Source organism: Dermacentor silvarum, chromosome 2 (assembly GCF_013339745.2).
Source record: "Dermacentor silvarum isolate Dsil-2018 chromosome 2, BIME_Dsil_1.4, whole genome shotgun sequence".
Lineage (NCBI taxonomy): Eukaryota > Metazoa > Arthropoda > Arachnida > Ixodida > Ixodidae > Dermacentor > Dermacentor silvarum.
The window spans coordinates 33,118,109-33,135,015 of record NC_051155.1 but is presented as its reverse complement, the minus strand read 5'-3'; the positions used below and the strand labels follow the sequence as shown (position 1 = coordinate 33,135,015).

The 16,907-nt window shown below is 49.6% G+C and overlaps 1 protein-coding gene across 1 annotated transcript in view; it reads right to left on the bottom strand.

Annotated features, from left to right (window-relative positions):
• The window catches only part of LOC125943394 (uncharacterized), a 33,406-nt gene that overhangs the window by 4,848 nt on the left and 11,651 nt on the right, over positions 1 to 16,907 (bottom strand). Inside the window, exons 3-4 of the mRNA XM_049662684.1 lie at positions 8,489 to 8,674; positions 6,454 to 6,751 (exon numbers count right to left, since the gene is read on the bottom strand). Of these exons, the coding sequence (XP_049518641.1) occupies positions 6,454 to 6,751; positions 8,489 to 8,674 (484 nt within the window). The remainder of the gene's footprint in view (positions 1 to 6,453; positions 6,752 to 8,488; positions 8,675 to 16,907) is intronic.

Here is a 16,907-nt window from a genome sequence, read left to right as displayed (position 1 = left end):
TAAATCTGGACAATATTTTACTCTTACAGCTTAATATTTCTGATCAAAATATTTCTGATAAAATAGTTTTTAAACGTTTTTATTAAGCTGCCTTAACTTTTTAGCGTTTTGTAAATACTGCGCTAGAGGGCGCACGCATCAGCCTGCGATCACTATCACGTGGCCTGATCGCGATTCACGGGTCGCGATTGTCCGGATCCCGTAAGATCGTGATCGCAAATGCCCGTGTAGCAACACTCGATCCGGATCAAGCTTAACCCTGATCGCCCCCGATCGCGATCAGAAGTGTACGTGTGACACCATTATTAGGTTCCGTAGAACGAAAGTCTGCGGGAGACCTCGAGAAAAAAAACCGCATCTGCTGTATAAGATGCCGCCTGGGCAGAAAAGAAATAAAGCATGCTACGAACTTTCTCACACGTAGCAATGGAGAAATATGCTGTATATCCCTAATCATGAGCCACATGATACATCGACCAATCCAGCCTTTGCTTCACTGATCGCCTAAGAGATGCAAGAGTGCGCAGCTGGAGGCTTTGAATGGATCATGACATCCTGAAAATTGCCCGCCGTGGTTGATTAGTGGGTAAGGCGATGCGCTGCTAAGTACGAGGTGGCGGGATCGAGTACCGGCCACGGCGACCGCATTCCGATGGGGGCGTAATGCAAAAACACCCGTGACCGTGAATTGGGTGCATGGTAAAGAACCACAAATGGTCAGAATGAGTCCCGAGTTTCCGCCGCTACGGCATGCCTCCTAATCAGATTGTAGTTTGGGCGCGTAAAACCCAGAATTTACTTAATTTTTAACATCCTGAAAATCACTGCAGACGTGGCGAGTGTGCACGAGTTTTTGAGAGCTTCCGTGTAACTGACAAGAATCTCACGGAAAAAGCTGAATAACTTTTGAAGCCTTCAGCATTAACAACCAACGTGCGAACTGCTTGAGAAATTCGTACTATTGCACATGTTCTCTCTTTAAATAAAAATTATTTTCATTTCGTCAGTCGAAGACGGCTTGATGCGCATGCGCAATCTGTGTATGTGTGTTTTCTTTTTGTCTGTTTATCTGTGCGCTGTAGCGCTGTACTGCCCCACGCAGGTGTATTGAAGCAGTCTATATCTATCGGCTGTCTTGCATATTTTCTATCTTGTCCAGCATTCAGCACAGCAAACAATTCATCTTGCTACAGGCACATTAAGCGAAACAGCCTTCTTTACAATGTCTACCGGACGGCTAGGCGCTTACTGGTAAGCGTCCGTGCTCCCTTTCTCGTCCTAAATATGATGGCCAAGCGTTAGCCCCCGCTTCCATGTGTAAAGACAGCTTGCGAAGAGTGCATCACAATTAACGTGTTGTGAGAAGGCTTGGATAAGGACCACATGAAAAGAAGGGCGAGAAGAAATGACAGTAACACACGTCGCAAGGCAACTATTTGCTATTGCACTATTTTGGAATCTAAGTAAAATCAGATAGTGACAGTTCGCCTTTAAACGTGACAGCAGCTGCGCGCGCCTCCGTTTTCTCCATAGCTGCTGCTAAGAAGCAAGCACGGAAGCGGCGCGCCGAGCAAGCGTCATGCCGTCATCGTCGGTGTGGTCGTTGCTTGTTTTCATTAACGCATTGTCCTCATCATGCTTACGTCCTTGGTCATGGTTGTGCCTGCGTCCGGTCAATATGGTCACACACGAATGCGCGTCACGAAAAGAATTCTTTAACATGCGCGATGTGCCTTGGAAACCATTTGCGCAATCCTAGGCGAGGCTACATAGCCAGCTATCAGCGAAATGCTTTACATAACACTAAACTTCACACTATTTAGAATATATATATATATATATATATATATATATATATATATACGCACTAAACAGCGAAAGAACTTTTACTGAACGTGCGGAGGAGAGGAGCTGACGCGACCCTGATTTCTAGGTGAAGTTGGGGCAACTGTTGGCTTCAGTGTTGCTTGGAGGCCGTCACAGCAATATAATATCACGTTGTTGTGGCGGTTGGGAACACGGTTTTCAAAAACTGTGAGCCAAGAACTTCACCTTTTATTAAGCGCACCTGTGCCCAGAAAACGTAAGTAACACCCAAAGCCCAACGATCCCGGCGAGCCCAGTCGGCGATCGTAGAAGTTTTGTGTGTGAGTCATACGCCTCGTCTATTCATACTTATTATACTTTATCGAACATTCGAGCGTAATCGCTGGTGCTGACACAAGTCCTAGACTGTACTACAACATTATAGACGTCACACATGCAACCTGATTACAAAAGGCACGCCGACAACGCAGGCACCAGATAGAATCAGCTACAAGAATCGACAATGTTCTGATACATGCAGGTGTGTCTTGTGCCGAGCAATAACTTTAAGGATTTGTTACCCAGTGAAAAGCGGCCACCGGAAAAAGATAAACATAGTACAGAGTGGTTAGCGGAAACACGCGGGCGCCGGAGCACTACTTACGCAGGCGCGTTTAACGCGTTCAGAGCCGGAGGCGGTGTCTACGGCGTGTCGTCAGCTGCCCTGCCGGCCTGCGCAAACCTCGCCTGATACTATACTCACGGACGACTTTCTGTGGCTATGAAGGGAAAGCTGGAGGCAAAGTGCGCACAAGTGAGAAGCCTTCTGAAAGGAGTCCCGCGTTTTAGGCAATGCTAGTTTCGTTTAGGGAAGAGAAAAAATCAACACCTTATTACCAACAGTTCAATAAGACAAAGCACTCCACTGAGCGTAAGAGTTTAATTCTTATGCGGCTTTTCCTTTCCGCGTCTGGGCAAACGCGAAACCGCCACACGTGGAAGCTGGTTCGATTCAGCGTCTGTTCCAAGCAACCAAAGGCACTGTTATGGTGGCTAGAAGTTGCATAGTACTGTTAAAGGCTGCCGGACTACTTGGCGCAGTAACACATGTGCAGCAGTCACGCGCCCGTATAGCTTTCCCTTCATAGCCGCAGAAAGCTGTCCGCGAGTATAGCGCGGTAGCTTTGCTGCCTGCCTCTCTCGTGTCAAGTTTCGCAAAGCGCTGAGTGTTTTATGGCACGCGGCGCAACAAACTACTTGAAGTAGTAAACAAGTAGTCCGAGAATAACACTTTCTTTATAGAAGTGGTCTTTGCTTCAATATTCGACAGCACGCCGTATGTATGGCGGGTGTGCCTATGTGCTCCTCGTCTCAATTTACCTAATGAACTCGTAAAAAATATCAGCACTGCTCTGTCCAACTTTTCTATAAGTAGCGCTATATGTTGAATAGGATAAAGCGATGCAATTGACGAAGCTTTTTCCAAGGTTAATCAGCGACACCCGTAGAGCACGTTAAGGTCTACTTGTATACTTACGCTAGGTCGTTTTGCCACGAAACGCAAGTTAGCCATCCCTTCATTAGGACGGGGTGGCTGCATTGCTATAGCAACGAAGTATTGCGCATTTACGGTTTGTGATTTGACAGAGCATACTAAGCCTCGGAAGACAGCGAGGGAGACCGGACATGCAAGGAAAAGAAGAAACGAAAACATTGTACGAGAGGTTCATGCTGTAATACACCCCTCAGCTCGTCCGACCTTCTACGTGTTATAAACTCAGTCACTAAAAATGCCAAAAGGTCCCTCATAAACGCACAACATGTAAAAAGTCAGGTATTCTGCAAGCACTTCTTTACACTTTTCAGCAGTTTGTTCTGTGAGGGGCGATAACATCCAGCGTTTTCGAAAGACTTTCCGCCTGGCACGCTACACCATCATGTGAGGAAGTTAACGACGCCAGCATGAGGCGAGGCTTCGCGCATGCCGGCATAGTAGCAGACGACACGCCGTAAGCCCCGCCTTTGGCTCCCAACATGTGTGTGCAAGCACGTCGTCCAGCGGCCGCATCTGGCGCTCCACGGAGCGTGGCGGCGCGCGCGCTCGCGTGTTACCCTTAAGATTGGACGACCGTCTACCCACTTCAATGCCCCTCTCTTAGAGAAGCATCGTCCTCATGCTGCAAACGGAACACAAACGCGAAAAACAAAAGCACACGTAGTAAATAAATGAAAAATTGCTGGCTCTCTCGTAATTGAGAGTAGATGTAAGCATGAAATGACTACCTGCAAAGCAGATTGGTTGGAGATGATACTAGTCACAATCTTAAAATGGGTGTAGTGCATGCGCGCAACGGCGCACCCCACCAAACCGCACCGCACCGCACCACGTCATATTGTGCACTGCTCAGCTAGAAGAAGAAAACTGCCTGAAGGAGGCAACACGCAGCGTGGCGCCATCTCTCCAGGCGATGCAAAACCCGCGCCGCAGAACTCACGGACCGCTGTCGTTCAAAAGAGCACAGGCAACCCTGTTTCAGCGCCAAAAGATGACAATCAAGTGTTAGGTGCCCTGTATCTTCCATTGGAACGTCGCTATTCGAAATGACCAATAACTTCAGCGTACTAAAAGTTACAGCTTGAGTGATATTGTGAGCGAACATTAGGAAGAACTCGGAAGCAATATATTTCGTAACTTGTTTGGGCAGTAACTAGCGTATGTAATGCGGTCCTAGACAAATGGTTGGAGGCCAGAGACCGCATTTTATCAAATTTAGACTGGTTGCCCGTATGTTCTCGTTTGAATGCCCGGATAAAGGCTCTGGCTTTTGGCTTAAGTTCACTTGAAGGTTGCCGACATCGGGAGCTGAAAAGCATTTCATGCTTAATAAAAAAGAAATAAAGCGCCGGAGTTAGCGCACTTTGTGGACGACTTCAGGTCGGGCGCAGTGGCACTGAAATAGTATAATGCCGTCCGGCACGTCCTCATAGACCAGTGCGCCAATACATCGAATGATCCCAGCTGTATTTTCCGAAATAACGTCAAAGTAGCTTTTCACTTAGTCCATGTCGGCGTATAGCAATGCTGATGGCACAACGAGAAGGTAGTTGACGCGGACTAGAGAGAAGTTCTTCACCACAAGGACGCTGATTCGCAAGGGAAGCAAAGACAATCCTCGCCTCAATATCCTAGGGACAACGTCGGTGTTCTCGACGAGCTTTTTTTAGTTCCGGGTCTGCTCGTTACTCCTCAACGAAATCTTCCGTGCTTATTGGTCCCAGGAAGGCGTCGTCGTCCTCGTCGTCCTGCAGGGCGGGTCCATGGTGCCGCGTGACAGGCAGTCGGCATCAGAGAGTTTCGGTCCGGACTTGCACACGACGATGGTGTCAAATTCCATCAGTACACCCACCGTGCGAGCCTGCCTGAAGTGTCTTTTGATTTTCCAAGCCAATATAAGGCGTGGTGGTAGCTTACGACTTTGAAGGGCCTACCGTATAGCTAAGACCGAAGTTTAGCGTTAGCCCAAATGATATCCAGGCATTCTTTTCCGTCGTAGAATAATTGGCTTCCGCTTTCTGCAGAGACCGGCTACCGTAATCTATGACCCCTTCAAAATCGTCCTTCCTTTGCACTAGGACGGCGCCGAGGCCCACGCTATTAGCGTTGGTGTGAGTTTCGGTGTCGGCGTCTTCAACATAGCGGGCAAGTACAATCATATTCGGTAGTATCGCTTGATATTTTCACAGCGTTATAGACTTCGACTTTAAATTGATGACTGCACTATGTTGACACACGGCGTCCATGCCGAGAATTACGTCCCTTGATCATTGTTGCAGAATACGAAAGGTCGGTGGGTAAGTCCGGTGATGAACTGTAACTCTGCAGGCTGTACAGGTTCCAGTGGGCGTTATGAGGTGTCCTCCAGCTGTCCGTATTTGAGGGCCTTCACCAGCAGTTCTCAATTTCTTCAACTTTGCGGCGAATGGTCAATTGATGACGCAGTAGTAGGCTCCTGTGTCGACTAGAGTGGTGACATTTTGCTCATCGATAAGAACGTGGAGGTCGGTGGTTCCTGGCCTTCCATTGCAGGTAGGTCGTGGCACGGGGTCACGGCTATGTCGCGTGGTCCCGGTGCTGTTACGTCGCACCTTCGGGCTTTCTTGAGCTGCCTTTTTCTTGGTTTCGAGACGTACTCTGGATGGCGGCGTGTCGTTGCGGCAGCTTCGCGGTGGTTCTTGCAATGTCGTCGGTGGCTGCGGAGTATCTTCTGCATTTCGACGAACAGTAACCGCACCATAGGTTGCTGCTTTTAGTTTTCCGGGTATTGGCTGGCAAACACTAATCTCTAATGAATAATTACTACCCCAGCCATCGCAAACGTTCCTGGATGATAACGTCAACGTTACATGATAGGTCTACCAATGAAAAGTTCAGCCAGCCTGCATGAAGCAATTTATTCTGGTTCATAGAATGTTTATCTACAGCCTCGTTTTACCTATCGGCCTTTATACTAACCATGAACCTTAGCTATGTTGGCGAAGCTTTCTCGAACTACCACAAGTCTCCCGTGTTACTTGGCTAGTGCCAATTTCATCGTTTGCGCTAAGCCCCCATTTGTTTTTCTTCGCCGAGTAGAAAGCGACACGTACCAGCAGCTGCTGCTGGCCCGCTGCTGCTGCGGCGACCACGGGCACGATAGCAGCACCGGCGTCGCCGACTTGCAGTTGCTGGTTCTCGAGGATCTGAGCCAGGTTGCGCACCCGCTCTTGAAGCCGGAGCACGCGCTCGAGGAGGCGCAACAGCGGCACGTTGCCGCCCTGCGCCTCGAGCAGCGACAGCAGCAGTCGGGACATGGCGGGGCTGAGCAGGTGACCGGCGCCATCCTCTGGCTGGGCGCTGACCAGCTGAACGATGGGAAGCGTCAGCTTGATCCAGCGCACGAACGTCCTGCGCGCGCCATGGGATAGAACCCGGTTTACGCCACACGACAGCACCTTGGCTATGAAGCACTTGGTACGTTAATCGAAATATTAGGGTCAATTAATGGAATATGTACCCTGAGAAGCTGCGTAGCGCTGAACAAGTGTGATCTCGTTTTGCACGCTTTCAACATGCGAGAGTGTTTGTCAGCTTATAGTAAGCACGCTTTCTATGCGTAAATTCAGCCAGCGTAACGCTTGTGACACCTGATTGGAAGTCATTTTATACTTTCTCAAGTTTACGTGGTCACTATTGTCCGCCAACCCTGCCAAGCGTCAGCAGAGTGGCAGTGTCCGACGAGACTTTCACGCTGAGCCTGTAACATTCGGATTGGTCGCTTCTTGGGCCAGAGCAGCACTGACAAAAAAAGAATACGCATGCAAAGATGAAATAACTACCGCTCATTACCTTAATCATGAGCTGTGGTGGGAGATCTTTTAATAAAGACAGATATGATCTCTAGCATATCTGAGCAACTAATGAAGGGCATTCATCGCGAACAATCAGCTGGATGCGAACACCTAAATGTGCACAATGTTATCCCAGTACAGCATTGCGCTAATGCTGCATCGGTATACCGTAAAACTATTCCAGTCTGGTTTTATTCCGCATCGGTCATTCTATGAACACATGGGCGTGGCGGCGCCCGCCCATATGGGCTGGTAGTCAAAGTAGTCTGGCCTATCACGCAGGGCTAATGGCCGATTTGATATAAAAGCGGATTAGAAAAGCTTTATACGTTATACCGACCCCGAACAGCGATGTTATGTCACCACTGCGTTGTCACTAAAGCATGCAATAACATCAACATTGTCATCTTTTTAGAAGCGTCTCCACGACCTGCATCGGTGGATGGTCAAGACAAGTGAAGACAAGTTTTTGTCAGAAGTCCACTGAAAAAATGACGCTTTAACATATAATGAAACGGCAACTAAGCCTCCATTAGTTTTTCACACTCGAGAAGCGACCAAGAACTGTGAAACCTTCTGTGAAACGCAAGCCTGTCTCTTTCACTAGTATTTTCTCTGCAGAGTTTCATTGAAGCTTGTAAGAATAAAATGGTGCTGTCATATGGTACCCTTGATGTTTTGTATGCTGCATAACGGGATTGATCTTGCCAAAGGTGCATATAAAGCTGTTCACATGACGGCCAATTCAGTCGGCAGACGAGCGTTACGTGGCTGATCTGCTACAAAGCGCACCGTTAGCAGCTCTTCTGCGTCGTTATTGTTCTTGGCACAAATCAGCGCCACTGAGTTATGTCATGCTCATTCATCAACTGTGTCGGCACTCCGTGTCGTCGCACTAATCTCTTAAGAGTGCTGGTTTTTCGACTACCTGTAGTGCCAAAAAGAGAACAGAGCACACCTGCCATCCAAGCACAGAAAACCCTATCTATCTCGTGCTCTTCGGGCGCGCTGGTTACATAAGTGAGCACAATATGTGATGCACCATAGCAGAGATCATTATGAAAATTAGCTGATGCATGCCAGCATAGGAAGACCAGTTATATCCTGGCCTTAGCAAGCTATCAGTTATCTAGGAGTTATTTATACTGCCGGAATCTCTTCCGAGTCGTTATGACATACTAAAGAACATTCGTACATCGGTTGGGTCTCGCTTTATGCACACAAACTGACGGCCAGCATATATATGTGTGTGATGTTACAAAACGAGGTTCTCCTACAGAACGCATGCACCCACCAGATCACGTATGAGTGGTACAGTAGCGTCAGGGCTTGAAACGACTGGGCCAGCACGTGCACCGGGCTGAGCGTGGGCGGCGGCCATTGGTAGAAGTTCACGAAGAACAGGCACCACTCGAACGCGTGGTACGCCATGTCCATGGCGAACACGTACTTGCGGCCGGGTGCCGCGGAGTGCCGGTGGCTGCGATCCAAGGAGACTCCCCTGCTCACGTGTTGAGCAGAGGACGCGTCGTTGCACCCCCTTACGCACACGAACCATTGCAAGCGTCTCCATGAGACTTCTCTCCGAAGCTGTGCAATCATTGGCCTATTGCCTGTCGTCCGTACGGCTAGGTGCCTAAATATCACAATGCTGTCGCCACCCGATGCTTTTAGGTTATACTGTCGTGCTGGCGTCACCCGCATGATTGCGGCCAATAGTCCTTCCATTTTTCAATTCGGCCACAAGAGCCGTAATTGCCATCAACACCAGATAGTACACGTGGCGTAGGGAGCCTTCTACTTCAATGGATCCTTATTAGGGTTCAAGAATAAATGTTTGCTGCCGAGTGAAAGCCGATAAACATATAGCTAGATTAAGGGGTACACGGAGCAAATAATTGAGATATTCGGCCAAAAAACGCGATTCCAGATTATAGAGGTTTCAGGTTCCTACGCTATCTCATCATTATCATCATTTAGCCTATATTTATGTCCACTGCAGGACGAAGACCTCTCCCTGCGATCTCCAATTACCACTGTCTTGCGCTCGGTGATTCCAATTTCCACCAGCAAATTTCCTAATTTCATCACCCCACCTAGTTTTCAGCCGTGCTCGATTGCGCTTTCCTTCTCTTGGCACCCATTCTGTAACTCTAATGGCCCACAGGTTATCTACCCTACGCATTGCATGGCCCCTGCCCAGCTACATTTCTTCCTCTTAATGTCAACTAGAATATCTGCGATGCCCGTTTGCTATCTCAGAATGTGCGACAAAAATTTATCCTCATGAGCGCAGTAGAACTGCTCAAAGTAGCGTTTTTTTTACTAGCCAGTGACTCCGTGCACAATAGAATGTCCCAAATTCCTCCGGCTTTGCCGCACTCGCGGACTCGCCGTGGTTCACTCGTACGCAATTGCAGGGCGCGAAGAAGAATACCATGCGCTGACTGATACTCGCAGTGATAAGAATCACGCACACTGTGAACACAAGCCAGCGATGGTCCTTTTTTTTAGAGCACAGCTCTTAAGTGCGCGTTCCTGCGGAGAGCGTCGTACCTCCTAACCGAGCACAGCGAAGGATGAGAGCGAACGCGGAGCGGGAGATGAAAGACGGCGATAGCGAAGAGTGCGCGAGGAAGAAAACAGGGGAGGAGGGTGCAGCGGAATCATGAAGCGGGAAGCGGGTGGTATGGCGAAAGCGTGAGAAGGAAAGGAGGGTGCAGCGGAATCATGAAGCGGGAAGCGGGGGGTATGGCGAAAGCGTGAGAAGGAAAGTGCAGCGCCGCGCAAGACGGACCCTGCGGCGACGATGGCTACCAGACGGCGCCAGACTAGCGCGAGTAGTGTGTTTACCAAAGCGCTGCATGAGTGGAGGTCTGTCTGCGGCGGCTTCTGTGAATTGCGCACACGCGTCACCCACGCGCTGCCTCTGCGACCTCCTGATTAGCGAGGCAGTCGCGCCACATTCGGCTCCGTTTGCAACGTGCTGCACGAGACAGATTGCCCGCGCCAGCCAATATATCGCGAAATGAAAACTGCGCTCAAATTATCGCGTTAGGGAGTATTGTAATCGTCGGTGATTCTTTTTTTCAAGCGAAGCGTGTATTGCACCACAAGTGTCGGCCGTGGTGGTGGTGTCACGCTAAACCCCTATCGATAACCTGCCGAAAACTCGCGTTTCGTTCACTTGGTATACACCAAAATTGTCATGGAAGGGTACGAATGTATGACCAACATGACTCATAGGTCATGCCATCAATAAAATTAAATGCTCGTCAGTTACGTCACGATTAAGGATAATAAAATCACGTGGGTCGCATACCCGCATTGGATATGCGGGTATGAGTCAGGGACAAGAAAGAAATAAAGAAAGAAAGAAAGAAAAGAGAGAACGAAAGAAAGAAATCATGTTTGGCTCATAACGGGGCCGTACATTTCAGCTCCGCTGGTTTACCATCTGTGCGGGGTGCATGGGCGGTGAACGTTACGCCCGCGACCAATCAGGGCCGTTTGGTGTGTAGCGGGTACGGAAAGGGAAGGAAGCTGGTTGGCACGCGCTCCGCCGGGCTTCCCTCACCTCAGATCAGTTTCGGCGCGCGGATGGGAAGGCTCACGTTGTGCGTCCCGCCGAGGAGCAGGCGGCGTTTGAGCAGTGGCGTCGCGAACTCGCTCGCGAAAGGGCTCGTCGTCGACATGCCGATTTTAGCGTGAGGGCTGCCGATGCCCAGGCGAAACGTTAGTGAGGTGACGCGGACTCCAAATTGCGGGACCGCGACGTTTAGGCCAAACGTCAGCGAAGAGCCGCCGACCTTGAGTTTAGGGCAAACGAAGCGGAACGCCTGCGACAGCGTCGTTCTGCCCCCCAGGAACCCTACAACTGTGGTGCACGCCTCGTAGCTACGGGAAAGTAGTAGGTCAGGTACACACACAAGAATCGCTTACCCCCATTTTCTCGACAGGGAAAGTGCTGGTGACTTTATTTTAATTTTTTTAGCCGCGGCAACTTTCTCGCGCCACTTCGCCCAGCGCCCATTTCGCACCATTTCTCTTAATGCTCATTCCACTCGAACCGAAGCTCCGCTTTGGTAGACCTTGTTTGGCTTTCCTATGCGCAGGTTACGTGATCACTTAGCAAGTTTTTCCAGGCAGTGTTTGAAAGCACCAGTACCAGGCAGTGCTTGTCACGGGCAAAAGTCAGGGCATCTGACAGCACAAAAGTGGCTCGGAAAAAGAGAAAGCTTGCCACAGAATAAACGCACACAGAATAAAGCAGAACTATTGCCACAGAATAAAGCAGAACTGAACAAGAAGGCCCAACGTATGCTGCAGGATAGTTATAGTTACAATATATACAGTTTGAATAAGATGACACATTTCAGACCTTTCAGAATCATTTTTCTTAGTTTCCGTTTTTTTTTTTCAAGAACGTTCGTGATTGCAAAAAGTATTGTTCTTGTATAAGAAACGGAACACTTATCCGTAGGATCATGGATGCTTAGTGCGGTAGAAGTTTATGCAGAATGCAGCTGTGGTCTCAATTTTTCGGATTCCACAATTTTTTAGATTAGAATTTAAAATTTTCGCGACAAAGTTGAAGTTGAAGTACTGATGAAGCCAATTATGCATTCTTTTAAAAATAAAGACTGCGGAAATCTAACAAAGCGGCTGTACAGTTGCATACTTTCTAATAGGTTATGCAGAACATTTGTAATTTTTTAAAATTTTAGAACGATAGTTTCTTTACTAACCCTAGTTACTTCAACATTTGAAAATGACTAACTCTTTGAAATAGTCTTTAATAATAATAAAGTTCGGCACCTGGCTTTATAATATTGTCCTGCACACATGCTCGAATTTTGCCAAACTCAAGTTAGCGGTACAAAAGTTTACTTTCGCGGGCACTGTTCCCGCGATACCTTCTGCAGCGTAACATTCAGAGCGACGTTTTACCGTTTGTTCGCCCCTCCACACTCTGTACTGCAAAATGCGCACTGCATCGCGTCATCGCTACCTGCCCAAGCAAAGCGCTGCTTGCGGAGCAGTTGTAGAACGGCTCCTTATGCTTTACTGCAAATGTGGCATGAATTGTGAGACGCCCCTATTATCACGTCTCGTATGTTTTAATCTCACCAATGCGACATGAAGAAAAAAGAAGCTTCTAGTTTGACCAGAATCAATCGCGTCCTCTTGTTGTCGAGATAAAATAAGTACGAATGTGATTTAAATTATTGATCGCGAAGGCGGCTTTACATGTGCTATTTATTCAATCCTATAATGTAAAACTATTCGAATCTGTTTTATTTCGAAATTTGCGCAACCTCCGAAGCAGGCATCGCGCGGTGACCCACAGGGTTGTTTGAACAGCCCGATTATACGCTCATATATCCTCGTGCATATAGGAGATCACATTTATTTGCTTTCAAATCGAATAGTATTGCCTGTACCTTATCAGGTTCTTCTCATCTATTTGGTTAACAGTAGGTGAGGAGCACACAGAAGTGGAGAGGGCTTCATTGGGGCTGAACTAGCGCAGTGAAAGTAAATAACTGGTTGAGGAGGGTGGTGCCGGCGTCTGCAAATTGGCCTGCTTCCGCTTGCTTAGCTTCCGGTGGCTGGTCGAAAATCGCGGCGGCGTGCAACGGAACGTTAGACATGCCGCTAGAATCGATCTTTAGAGAAGAAGAGTTCGCATAGCGATGTCGTATACGCATAGAAAGGCCTCGACAGCACCGCACTGCTATTAAAAATTTTATTATAGGGAAATAAATTTGTTCTCCCCAGCAGCTCCGAGAAGCCAGTGTCAGAGAGACCGGTGGGCCGACACCATCTATTCCTTTCGGAACGGCTATTCCGAAAAAAAATATATTGCCAGGCAAATGAAGGCGTGTCTAATGCGTAATCTTCATTTGAATAAGGTGTCTTTTCGGGGTTTTGTGACGTCGCATGGTAAGAAAGGCGAAGTGGGCACAGCCAGAAATCTTTGGCCAAGAGCGGTTGATTAATGGCGAAAAAGGGAGGAATCGCAAATGATAAGGTATCTGTTGTGCTGCCTTGTCATGAATAATCAATCTGTATATGTCATATTATTACGATAGCATCAAAAGATGTTGAAGAGACGAGCCACTGTGCGAAAGACAATGAAGTGTGTCTGTGCTCTTGGTGCGAGCGATTGTGGGCCTGGCTTTCTGGCTCCAGTGTAAATAGCCTGTAAATAGCCTCTTTCTTCTGTGTCCTTCCACACGTAACATTCTGGTGGTGGTTAGCGATCCCCGTCCTCACCACGGAACTCCGAAGTGGTCGGTACATCGAGCTTGTCACCATGCCCCCCGGTGACGAGACCGCCTCTGCAACGGCTTCGGCTCGGCCGACTACGCCTATCGTCACGGTTGCCCAACATCGCGACCATGGTATGTTCTCTGGCCTGGAGGGACAGGATGTTGACGAATGGATCAAACTCTATGAACACGCCAGTGCTAATAACAGGTGGGACCCTACGATTATGCTCGCCAATGTCATCTTTTATCTCGGCGGCACCCCCCGCGTGTGGCACCAAACGCATGACGACGAGATCACCAGTTGGGACACTTTCAAAGAACAGCTTCGGGAACTGTTCGGCGACCCTCTTGGGCGCAAGGTTGCCGCGAGAAAGGCTCTTGCGTCTTGTGTTCAGACCTCTACAGAGCCGTATGTTTCCTACATCCTCGACGTATTGGCTCTATGCCGCAAAGCTGACGATACTATGTCCGAAGCAGATAAAGTGGCCCATGTGCTAAAAGGCATTGCCGACGACGCTTTCAATTTGCTTGTTTTCGGCAACGTCTCGACTGTCGACGCCATCATAACAGAATGCCCTCGCCTTGAACACGCTAAAAGCCGCCGTATCACACCCCACATCACGCGGCTACCCAACACTGCTGCTACATCGACATGTGAGGGTCGACCGCGTCTGGCCACCACCTGTGACAATGCAACCCGTATTGTTCGTCGCGAGCTCGAGGCCGCCTGTTCCTCAGCTTTCTCCGCGACGCCTCCTGATCCGCCAGCTACCACGATTGCGATGATTCAGGCCGTCGTGAGACAGGAATTTGAGAACATGGGTCTGAACTCCGTGTGTTCAACGTCTTAACCTAGCGTTCCCCAGTTCTCAAGTGGCCCTCCTGGCCCTCGGCAGCCCTTTTCTGCCACATCTCGCCGCAACCCGTCCGATTGGCGTACCCCTGATGACAGGCCGATCTGCTTCCACTGCTGTCGCATCGGCCACGTCTCTCGTCACTGCCGCAACCGATGGCCACCTCCTCCTCGGACATACGCCGCCACTTATCCCCGCACCTTTGGACCTTCTGTTTCCTATGCCTCCCGCCATGAACCCACTGTCGCTGATGCCCCTGCTCCGAACCTTCGCTACAGCCGCTCGCCCTCACCTCGACGCCACCAGTCTCGTTCGCCCCAAACCCGTCGATTTTCGTCGCCGCCTATCGCCTCCGGGATGCCGCCGGGAAACTAGGCACTGCAGCTTCTGGAGGTGAAGCTGCGTTGTCGACCCTGCCCTCAAATCCTCTGCTCACGTTGCCTACGAACCAAAACCTTCTTGACGTTGACGTCGACGGCTATCCTGTCACTACATTGATCGATACAGGGGCCCATATTTCAATTATGAATGCTGCCATCCGACGACGACTCAGAAAGCTCCTCACCCCAGCGTCGGCACGCGTCGTCCGCGTCGCGGATGGCGGTACTGTCCGTATCGTCGGCATGTGTACGGCACGTGTCAGCATCGCCGGCCGCCACACTCCTGTCCTCTTCACCGTGTTTGCTCATTGCCCCCACGACCTAATTCTCGGACTCGATTTTCTTTCTGCACATTCTGCTCTTATTGACTGCTCTGCCAGTACCCTTCGCCTTGAGTTGCCGATTCTCGCAGAACCTCCTGATGAAACCCAGTGCCGCTTACGCCCCAAAGGCTTTATTCGCCTACCACCAAAGTCAATAGCCTATATTGAACTGTTGTCTTCCCCACCTGTTCCTGATGGCGAGTACCTCGTCACTCCTCTGCCCGACATTCCACTACTGTATGACGTCACCGTGCCTCACAGTATTGTTACTATTACTAATAACTGCACTCGCATGCCTATCTTCAACTTTGGATTGGCAAAACAAATTCTCCTGCAAGGTATTTGCCTTGCCAACGTTGACTGCCTCGGCGACCATCAAGTGGCAGCTTTGTCAACCGATGGTTCTTCCGAGCTTGGCGTGCCCCTCGCGCCAGCCTCGGGCGCCGATCCCAACATAAAGAAAATGGTTGCGGTGGACCTGTCCTCTGCTCAGGCTGAAGACCTTTCCAAAGTGTTATCGGCCTACAGAGATATTTTCGACTTCGACGATCGCCCTTTAGGCCAGACGCTCGCGGTCAAGCATCGAATTCCTACTGCCGAGGCTACGCCTATTCACCGACGACCATATCGCGTTTCTGCGTCGGAACGCCCAGTAATTCAAAATGAAGTGACCAAAATGCTAGATAAAGACATCATTGAGCCTTCTTCGAGTCCCTGGGCGTCACCTGTGGTGTTGGTTAAGAAGGACGGCACGTGGCGCTTCTGTGTAGACTTCCACCATTTGAACAAAATTACTAAGAAGGACGTCTACCCGCTCCCACGTATCGACGACGCCCTTGACTGCCTTCACGGTTCCAGCTATTTCTCTTCTATTGATCTTCGCTCTGGATACTGGCAGATTGCTGTCGACGACATGGACAGAGAAAAAAACCGCGTTCGTAACACCTGATGGCTTATACCAATTTAAAGTAATGCCGTTTGGGTTATGCAATGCCCCGGCCACCTTTGAGCGTATGATGGACTCCTTGCTCCAAGGTTTTAAATGGTCCACATGTCTCTGTCACCACGACGACGTCATCGTCTTCTCGCCAATGTTCGACTCTCACCTTGAGCGTCTAACAGCTATACTTGATGTATTTCGAAAGGCGAAGCTGCAACTCAACTCGTCCAAATGTCGTTTTGGCCGCCGCCAAATTACTGTTCTGGGCCATCTCGTCGACGCTTCCGGAGTGCAGCCTGATCCCGACAACACTCGCACCGTCCGAGACTTTCCGGTTCCGAAGACAGCCGCAGACGTTCGCAGTTTTGTTGGGCTATGCTCGTACTTTCGTCGTTTTGTCCAGGATTTCGCGGCAATTGCTAGACCCCTCACTAATCTTCTGAAGAAAGGTGTACAATTTTCGTGGGGTACTTCAGAAGCCACCGCCTTCTCTCGTCTCGTCACTCTTCTCACCTCACCGCCCATTCTCGCCCACTTCGACCCTGATGCCCCTACAGAATTGCGTACAGATGCCAGCGATCATGGTGTAGGTGCCGTCTTAGCCCAGCGTCAGCGTGGCCAGGATCGCGTTATTGCTTACGCAAGCCGCCTTCTATCACCATCGGAGCGCAATTATTCCATTACGGAAAAAGAATGCCGTGCTGTTGTCTGGGCAGTTGCGAAGTTCCGCCCTTACCTTTACGGTCACCCTATCTCCGTCGTCGCTGACCATCATGCTCTCTGCTGGCACTCATCGCTAAAAGATCCTACAGGCCGGCTTGGTCGATGGGCTTTGAGGCTACAAGAATGTTCATATTCCGTGGTGTACAAATCTGGCCGCCTGCACCAAGACGCTGACAGCTTGTCGCGTTACCCTGTTGACGACTCTGACTCCTCCAATA